This window comes from Triticum aestivum, chromosome 2A, assembly GCF_018294505.1.
Source record: "Triticum aestivum cultivar Chinese Spring chromosome 2A, IWGSC CS RefSeq v2.1, whole genome shotgun sequence".
Classification (NCBI taxonomy): Eukaryota; Viridiplantae; Streptophyta; class Magnoliopsida; order Poales; family Poaceae; genus Triticum; species Triticum aestivum.
The window spans coordinates 647,176,728-647,185,956 of NC_057797.1; the positions used below are offsets into that span (position 1 = coordinate 647,176,728).

Sequence of the window (9,229 nt, forward strand, 5' to 3'; positions counted from 1 at the left end):
CAATACATCAACACCCGCCCCATTTGAAAGGAGAGACTAGGTTGTTTGGCTCTCCAATCCAAGCAGGGGCAGAGCATCATGGGGACCAAACTGGGCCATGACCCATGCGTCCCTCTCTAAAGTTAGCACGAATTTGATCTAAGAATCACAGATGGCCCGATGAGTAAGTGGCTGACCTGTCCATGACTTGTTCTTCAATCTAATTGACGCTCCACCGCTATATTTGGCGGGTTCGAGCCATTGCCTCTTGAAAAAGAGTGGTTTGACCAAGGCTAGGATCCCGGATGACTTAAAATAAACCTCCGTTCAGAAATAAGTGACGTGGTTTCACTTGATAATTCAAGAGTTTGTGCAACGTGTGCTTAAATAGAGTTTTTTTTCCTCGCATCATCACTTGAGTAGAGTTTTAGCGCATCTACAATGCAGATGCTTAAAACGGGCGCTAGGGTGATTTTTCTGGCCGTTTCGTCCGATTCCTGGCAGAGTCCAGGATTTTGGCTTGCGTGGGCGCAATTCCTGTCGTCAGGCGCTTGCCCTCTTTTTTTCCACATACAACGAACTAGGTGGTAGCGGGCGCTAACCTGATAGCCAGAATTAGCATGGAGATCTCAAGAGAATCAACACAAACTACGCCCACTACTTTTTTTGCTGCGTTGGGGAGAGCTAACGCTTGCGTACGTCTTTTGAATTGTGAGGCGTCTATAGATTACTAGGAGCGTTGGAGGCAGGGACTCTTAAACGAGCGCTACACGAAAAAACAATTTCTTTTAATTGCTTAAGCGCCTCAACAAGCGTTTAGCGTTGAAGATGCCCTTATGGTAGACTCTACCTAGAGTTGGCTGAGATAAGCAAATTAATTGTATCAGCTTTCTCCATCAATACCATATGCCACGAGAGTCTGTCGATAAGAAAATGAAGCAGGCTGCGGTCCCATACTCAGCCAATCCGAGCATGGTCAACTGATAAAGCACTCTATTTTACTCGACCCGATCCCCCATCAGAGCCGTCGACAAACAAAGATAAGGATCCAACGGTCCGAATGCGTAGCCAAAGCGTACTGCAATGGCACTATGCAAGCATAGCATACATCCCCAGGTTCCTCCCGGCTCCACCGGATGGGGACGGTCGGCACGCCTGCGGGAAAGGGGGACACACCACCCCCACCACAGTGCGCGCGCAGACCCGTCGCATCCTGCAAAGCCGTGCAAGAAAAACACGTGGATGCCTTATCCCCTCGACCCACTCCACGGAGCCTGACTGCCGCCGAGATGATAACCATCACGCCCGTATTTATCATCATCGTTTTTTAATTCCTGCTATTCTATTCTGCTACGAACTGACTTCTTTATCCCGTCCCGCGCGCATCCTCCTCTGCCACGGCTCGTCATTCATTCTTATCCTCCTCCTCCCCCGGTACCTTTATAGCTTCCGATCCCCCGCTCCGTCCTCCAAGCCATCGTCCTGCTAGCACCCGTGAACTCCAGCCATTCACGCTGCGTCGATCGTTTGGTTTGGTTTCGTGCGTTGCTGTGATCGTCTGATCTGCTCGGGAGATGGAAGCCTACATGCTGTTCCCGCGGAGCAATGGAAAGAGCTGCGAGGAGGAGCAGGAGGAGGACATCGGCTGCCCGTCCGAGTCCGGGATGTCGGCGGCCGGCTCCATGCTGTCGTCGGACGAGGAGCTCGACGACGATGCCACCTCCAGCTCCGGCTCCTCCGGATCCACCGACAACTTCCAGATGTCCTCCCTCATGGCGCAGCTCCCGCTCAAGTACGTGCTCTGCCCGGACACCGCGGTTCTTTGTAGGCTCGAGCTCGATCTTGATTGAAGCTGTGGTCTGACATGGCGTTCTTTTTCTCTTGGCGCAGGAGGGGTCTGTCCAAGTTCTTCGACGGCAAGTCGCAGTCGTTCGCGTCGCTCGCGGCCGTGGGCGGCCTGGAGGACCTGGCCAAGCCGCCGGGCAAGCGGATCAAGGCGTCCCGGAGCTGCGAGGTCGGGCTGCAGGACGCGCACCGCCGGCGCTTCGCGCGCCGCAATGCCGCGGCCTTCAAGAAGGTGTCCAAAGGGCGGCTGTCCGCGCTCGGTAGGGCGCCGGCGCTCCGGCCGCTGACGGCGAGCGCGGCGAGGCCCAAGGGCTTGCCCGTGCGGGCTCCGCTCTTCGTTTAGGAGATTTCGCCCGCAGATTAGTCGTGTCGTCGGTTGTGGCGTGCTCGAAGAGCAGTTGGTGCGGTTGTTACGTGGATTTTGACATGGTAACTGACCGGATGGTGGCCGGCTGGTCAATGGATGTGTAAATACAGAAATGAGAAACATGCCTTGTTCCGTTTCGAATGCCAACTTATGGCTCTCGTTTTGATGAACTAGTCAAAAATGTGGCAAAATGTGAAATGCTAGTCCTAGAACCAAATAACCCTTTAGTTTCACCACTCGTCTAGTAAGCAAGTTAGACATAGTATCTATGTTGTTCTTCACATTAAGGACAACTCTAATCAATCTCAAAAGTTAACTCAAACCCCAATTAACTTCCAAAGCGGGGTCCCAGAACTGTTAACTCCCCCAAAACTCAGTATATTGGAAGGTTGGTTTCTTTGAACTACGAAAACGAATATATTTAGGAACCAAAGGAGTAATCAAGTAATCAATCCCTAAAACTTAGCTCCCAATATTGTTCTTTTCCAATTTGTCTCATTATTGTAGATGTAATCTTATTTCGACTTCATTCCAACGACATACTCCTTTCGTTTCTTTATATAAGGTGTATTTGTCATTTCTTTTAGTTCCTCGTAATTCCAGTTTTAGCCCTCTAGAAAAAGAAAAATATTTTTTTCCGATTGTGTGCATCTCTTTTTATAGCAAAAGAACGAAAGTCTCTCTCTCGATTGCATGTATCTCTTACTTTTCTGAACAAGTTGATTTACTTACCACAAGCCAATATATTTGCTAAAGGTAATTTCGTCCTAGCATGTATATAATTATGTGCCTTGGTCATCGTATCAAAAATAATACACCTTAAATAACGAAACAGAGGAAGTATTTAATAAAACATTGATGTTTGGAGGTACGCGTTTCAATATTTCAAATGTCAATGTACGAGATAAAATTCAAATCACACATATTCATAGATTACGCTGGAAGCAACAACATAGTTTAACCACCGGCAAGAACATAAAAGGGTGATGTTCATCGAAAAGAAACGGGAGGAACATTGAGTGTAGACCAACCACTAGCATTGTGGTTTCGAGTTCCCCGAAAATCTCACGACGCGGTTACTCAAATTATTTTGCCATGTCATCCAATCGTTAAACATGCATGAGCAGGGGCGCTTATTCTCGCTCCTTCATCCTGTTCGTCTCTGCCTCGGCGACAATCCTCAACCTTTCCTCCTAAAGGGAAAGCTTCTTCTCCTCTATCGCAAGCTTCTTCACCTCGATTGTCGCCTTCCTCTCCCCGGTAGCTCCCATCACCTTCGGTCGTTCCTCCTCTAGCAGCGTAAGTCCATCCATACACCTTGCCATCTTATCTTCCTTATCATTGACCATTAACTGTGTCTTCCTCTGCAACATTTTATTTATCTCCTCTTGTACGCATCACCCATGACATGACCATTCCTCTTCTCATTACCTATCCGGCCTAGAGGTAGGAGTGGGGTTTCTCCCCCTCTCCTTACTTTCATCCTCTTAGTAGAAGAAGTGCTCATCACCGTTGCCTCCCAATCCCCCCTGCCCACTTCTCATTATCTCGGAGAATTTCCCAACAACGCTACAAAGTCAAGGCCTTCTGGCCATTTCACTTGTCTTTTTTCCTTAAAAAGTGCTAAGATGTAGGCTTCATGTTATTGAGTGGCACACCACTTGTCGGTATTTTTTCCACTTGCTCAACACAACCCTCTCACTGGCTGCATATGTCTTGAATCATTGCCCAATGGTTTGAGGGTGAGGATTTTGTGAGGTTGGACTTAATGCACGCCGATAGTACCCATCAATTCATCTTCAAAATGTTTATTTGCTCTTGTTTGTGCATGTAGCCGCATCAAGAAACAAATTCATCATGGCATAACACACTGTTATGTCCTCCTCCACATTGTAATTGCTCATTCTTCCCATCTTCTTGTTTGTGGTTTGGCTCAGGATCTCAAAGTCATCTTCCTCACTTGTTCTATCACCAGTGCCTCCATCTCGAAGTTGAGGTCATGAATGCCAACTAGATCCACTAGCGCCGACTCACTAACTTTTTACCTAAACATATCAACTGCCACATCATGTGCAAAGCCCTGCTCATAGGGGGGGGGGGTCAATGTACGGGTCAACGCAAGCGAGAGCATCATTTAGGGCGACATGTGCTTTCCTTTTCCTCTATGCTTCTTCCTCTTCAACGGTCATCTCGTCGTCCCATTTTTTTAGCATGATTGTGTTGTTCCTCCTCTTGTTCGCCCCAGGGACCGGTTGAATATCATGTTGACCCTTGGTGGGCACATCTCTGGTGGGAGCGATGGACATGCGCATGATGCCTAGTTGGTGTCGCTTGACCATGGCCACCTCAACGGGCACATCCTTTTCCGGGGTTGTCAGGGTTGGGTAAGTAGGGGAAACAATGTTGAGGTCATGGGGAGGCTACATACTCCATTCCCTAAAAATGGACGGAGGGTTGGTAGCGATTAATTTTCCCTAAAATTTCCTATGTGCCCGTTTTGATAGGATTGGGACGGTTATTGACGCTCATGCTTTCCGCGCAATATTTTGGGAGGGGGTATGTTGCTTTGGGTTCTCCCAATATTTTTGGGGACTTAAAGGCGTTTCAAGGATTAAAGTGCGTTAATTTCCAATAATGATAGTCTTTTTTAAAGTTGTGATTTTAAAATTTGGTTTGAGTTGTCCTAAGCAAAGATTATCCCGGACTCTCGACCATTATTTTGATCTCTTTTCTTTTGTTGGCAACGAGGGGTGACAAAATTCTAGATGTAAACAATTTGATCTTTGTCCTTACTTTGTCATTGTTGTCGTTGGTTCTTCAAGTATGTTCTTAGTGAAAGTGGGGTTTCTCAGGTTGTGGATGTGCTATGCCTTTTCACACAATGATCCATTCAATGAGTGACACAAACTAAGACCAGAGAGGGCCATGGTGTCGCCCGAGTGCTACCCCTTTGTGACCCTTTTGTTATATGGCATGCTGGATTGATGATGGTGGATGGCCATGTATGTACACATACAAGGACAAACAAGTGTACACCATCTAATTTTCTTGCATTCACTTTCATCAATTCCCCATTATATTTATCAAATTTCATAGCAAAGATTCTTCTGACAAATAATAGCAAATAAGTACCAATAGAGCACCGAGCATGTGTATAGTCATTTTTTGATACAATATTTAACAAATTAGCCATCTAGTAATGCAAGATTCTCTCCTGAATCGCGTCGTTAACATACTGAAAGGACATCTTGCCCCTAAGGAGGATTTTAGTGTTAATGACATTATGTTTAGAAAATTAAGTACGTTTTGAGTGCTTACACATGACACACATTATTTGAAATGAAACATAAAGTTCTTTGGTGCCCCTATAAGCAAAAAACGATAAAAGAAGACGACACATCAGTTAAAACCAACAAAGGGTCAATCTGCTGACGCCCACTAAGCCGACATAACAATGAAAATCGTCATCAATCCAATAGGTTCTCCTCGCCACCAGAAAGCAGGGGATGCGACCTACCAGATGATAGCCTTGGAGGCAGGAGCTTGGACCTTGTCTCGCGGTTGAGCGCCCCACACCACGACACACACATGGGGTAGACAATGCCTTACTCGGTGTCATGCTGGTGAGGTGCTGCCGATGGCAAGCTAGTTATCTTTCAGGATGTTGGACGACAGCACATGCCTGTATGCTAGTTAGTTTTCACATCAGTTTAAATGCATGAATTTTGATGTGCTAGACTATTCATCAATTTTTCAAGTTAGGTTGCGCAATCTATACTAGTAGTGTCTGAACTAAAGCAAGTAAAGGAAAAAAATACCAACTTGACAAAGAACGTGAACGTGAGCAATGACAACCGGAGAGGGCGAGGGGAGGGGATTCAAGAACAACCCACTTCGACACCTCATGCACTCTACATTCATACTAGTAAAAGCTAATCTAGAAAATTGTATTCTACTTATATTATCTCTCTAAGATATTTGTTAGACTTGTGTAATCGTAGCCCTTTATTAGTAAATCTGTAGGTACAAACACATATACAATGCATTCCATATGTGGATGTGATCGTGCCATCATTTTAACTTGTTTAGATTTAATTGAATTTAGTTCAGCAAAATATTCCAAACAAAAGTTTGAGAGAGAAATACCAATTCCGTGCAAAAACATGGATATTTGGCTTCTACAGTAGTAAGCTATCATATTTTATATTACTAACACTATACGTGTTTACAAAACGGTGGATACAATAAAATCAATAGTCATGGTTTTATCGCAAATATTGTATTAAAAATTAGTTAAGACCTAGTTACAATGAGTTGTGCAAAGGTAAAAAAGCTTAGTATAAATATGTGGCAATCATTTAACCAGATTCATCATGGGACCAACAATTTAGAAAACAATGATAAATTATCCAACATGTTGCGTGAATTTCATGATCAAATTTGTAACAACAATCTGCATGTGGCAGTTGATGGCAATCACGATGAACTAGAGGGATTCAAACAAGTAAGACATTTGATTAGTAGAATCTCTGACATATTTAGGTCATGTTGTATACTCATTTATTCCAAGTCTCTAATATATGTGGGTTATAGGCGATGCAATTTTCGCTACATATCTAAAACAAAATCTCCAATATATGTGGGTTACATGAGATGCAATTTTTGCTACATGTCTAAAACAAAATGATACACCTCGTTATTATGTTAAATTTAAGGTTATAACCAAAAAAGTGGATGTCACTATAAAATGTGTATGTATAAATATATAAATACACAACGTGAAACACGTTGTACATCATCTATATTTATTGTAGTTTAGCTTCGTCAAGCTTGTTAAATTCATTCATACCATGGATAATCTTCTAGACACCTTCAGATGGGTAACCTTCCTTCTTTAGCTACCCAATATTCATCAAGTTTAGTCGCCAATGCATTGATGTATTTCCTTCACTTGTTGCTAATGCTGTTGGTTTTCACACGTATGCTCCATGCAGAGCCAAAGTTTTTTAGAGTGGTGGTCGAGCATCTTTCATCACATTTTTCAGTATATTTCACGTTGGAATGGCGTGCTAGTTATGAGATGTGCATAGAGCAAAGAGGGCTAGTGCCATATGGTCAATGGTGGATCGTTCAATCTTTGCATTATTGTACCTAAACTATTTTTTGGGTTGTTCTTGGATTAAAAGCCTAAACTGCAACAATGTCTCCTGAAAACAACAATATAAAAAATAATCTTTATTTAGTGTAAAAAGTTACCAATATATTTTCATTATATATCTGGCAATGCCAATGCCCAAGTGTATCTCTTTCGTGAAGTCACCATCCTCCCCTGAAGGGTTGTTGTTTATCTATTTTATTACTATTTAAGTGGTGCTAGTTATAGGAGTACCATACTGTTGGGCTACCAACAGCGTGTTCAGGGTAACCACAATTTGGTATATGATGCTATTTTGTTAGCCAATTTGGAAATTGATGTATTTAGTTGTTAGATGAACAAAATATCTCGCGCTTAAATCAAAATGTAGGTCCCTATCAATGTGCTTTCCATTGAAAAAAACAAGCGAGTGTCGACAGATTGTCTATAAACAATTAAATTTTTGAGCAAGATATAGATCTAACGGAAGTGACTTCAACATCTCTCACACCTATCTTTTCGTGGGACGTCACATTAAGGTCATTATGTGCCTCCCGACCAACCCCAACCCCTCCTTATTTTGTCACCTTTAGTAACTGTTGAATCATCCATGGTTGCATTTGTCACCACCTTCTTCACATGTTCAATGTTTTCAGGGCCTATTAATCCACCTATGCCTTCGTTGGCCAACTACCTCTGCTTCCACCTTCCACTACATAATAGCTATATCATTGTCTCCTCTCGCGTGTCATCAACGAGCCCAGTTGTTGTCATGCCATGCCCACCACTGGTGCATTGATGTGTCGCATCACCACCCAACCCTAAGCAATTGCCAAGGAGTGTAACCGTATGGACCGTAATTTTCTACTCTCGCACAAGCGAACGATGCCACCCTGACCCTAACCGATGCACATCAATGATGACTTCTCCATGGGCCACCCTCTATTCTATTATTGTTTGCTGCAACAAAAGACACGAGGACCAGTGGCCTCACCTCAACCCACCTTGTGCTTTGTCATCGTTCACTTCTACCACATGGCATGTGGATGTAGGTCTATCTCAGAAAGAGAGGTGTTTTGGTATCCGGGTACCTGAGATCTATTCAATTTCAAAAATAATAACAAAATCATTTGCAATGTTCCAGACAAATTTGAAAACAATCTGACATGTACATCTAAGTGTGATCTATATACACATTGTCATTAATAAATGTTTCCATTTGCAGGTTTCACAAGAAAAACATTTTTTTGGATAAATGACGCTTTTATTATCTGAAATTGTAACATCAAGCGGATACAAAGCATTATGAGTAACACCCGGACCCTGCATAATTAGGATGCACACAACCAAACCTCAAAATTGTGTCAATAGGAAATAAAACAAAACCGACAAATCGGCAACAATAGTGTCCTATAGACCGACACTATGCCTATGTCGAAGGTGGTGGTGGATCTATGAGGAGGTTATCCTGCCACCCATGTTGGGAAAATACCTCCGTAGCCACCTGCTCCAATCGCGTACATCCCGCCTTGAACAACGGTTGGTACTCCGCTCGTTATAGCGTAGACCACACATGAAATGATTGCGTACACTGGAAAATAACCTGCAGAGGAGAAGCATTTTTGTCACTAAAACCAATATCATTTCTACATAGGCAAATCGACCAACTTAAGGCATACGCTCCCACCCTTATTAACGTTTTGAATCTATTTGAAATACGTCCAACCAATGACCAAAAATATTGGAACACTTGTGAGCGGGTACAAATTTAATGCTATTTGGATAACTGACCGCGTAGAACATGCAAAAACAACACTTCTTACTCCCTTTCTAGTTGCTCGTGCGAGATTGTCTTTGGTTAGCACAACCCCCTTACAAAGATACCACATGAAGATTTTAACCTT

General features: G+C 43.5%; 1 protein-coding gene across 1 annotated transcript; it reads left to right on the top strand.

Annotated features, from left to right (window-relative positions):
* The first annotated feature begins 1,311 nt into the window (after positions 1 to 1,311).
* LOC123185797 (uncharacterized) lies at positions 1,312 to 2,338 on the top strand. Its single transcript, XM_044597620.1, has 2 exons — positions 1,312 to 1,771; positions 1,870 to 2,338. Exons 1-2 carry the CDS (start codon positions 1,554 to 1,556, stop codon positions 2,165 to 2,167), a joined length of 516 nt encoding a protein of 171 aa, XP_044453555.1. The 5' UTR covers positions 1,312 to 1,553; the 3' UTR covers positions 2,168 to 2,338.
* Positions 2,339 to 9,229: the final 6,891 nt, after the last annotated feature.

Bases quoted from the DNA above. Each gene is read 5' to 3' on its own strand.
- LOC123185797 (XM_044597620.1), top strand. From the start codon at position 1,554: ATGGAAGCCTACATGCTGTTCCCGCGGAGCAATGGAAAGAGCTGCGAG. The intron at 1,772-1,869 runs GTACGTGCTCTG...CTCTTGGCGCAG, and splicing joins ATGGCGCAGCTCCCGCTCAA to GAGGGGTCTGTCCAAGTTCT.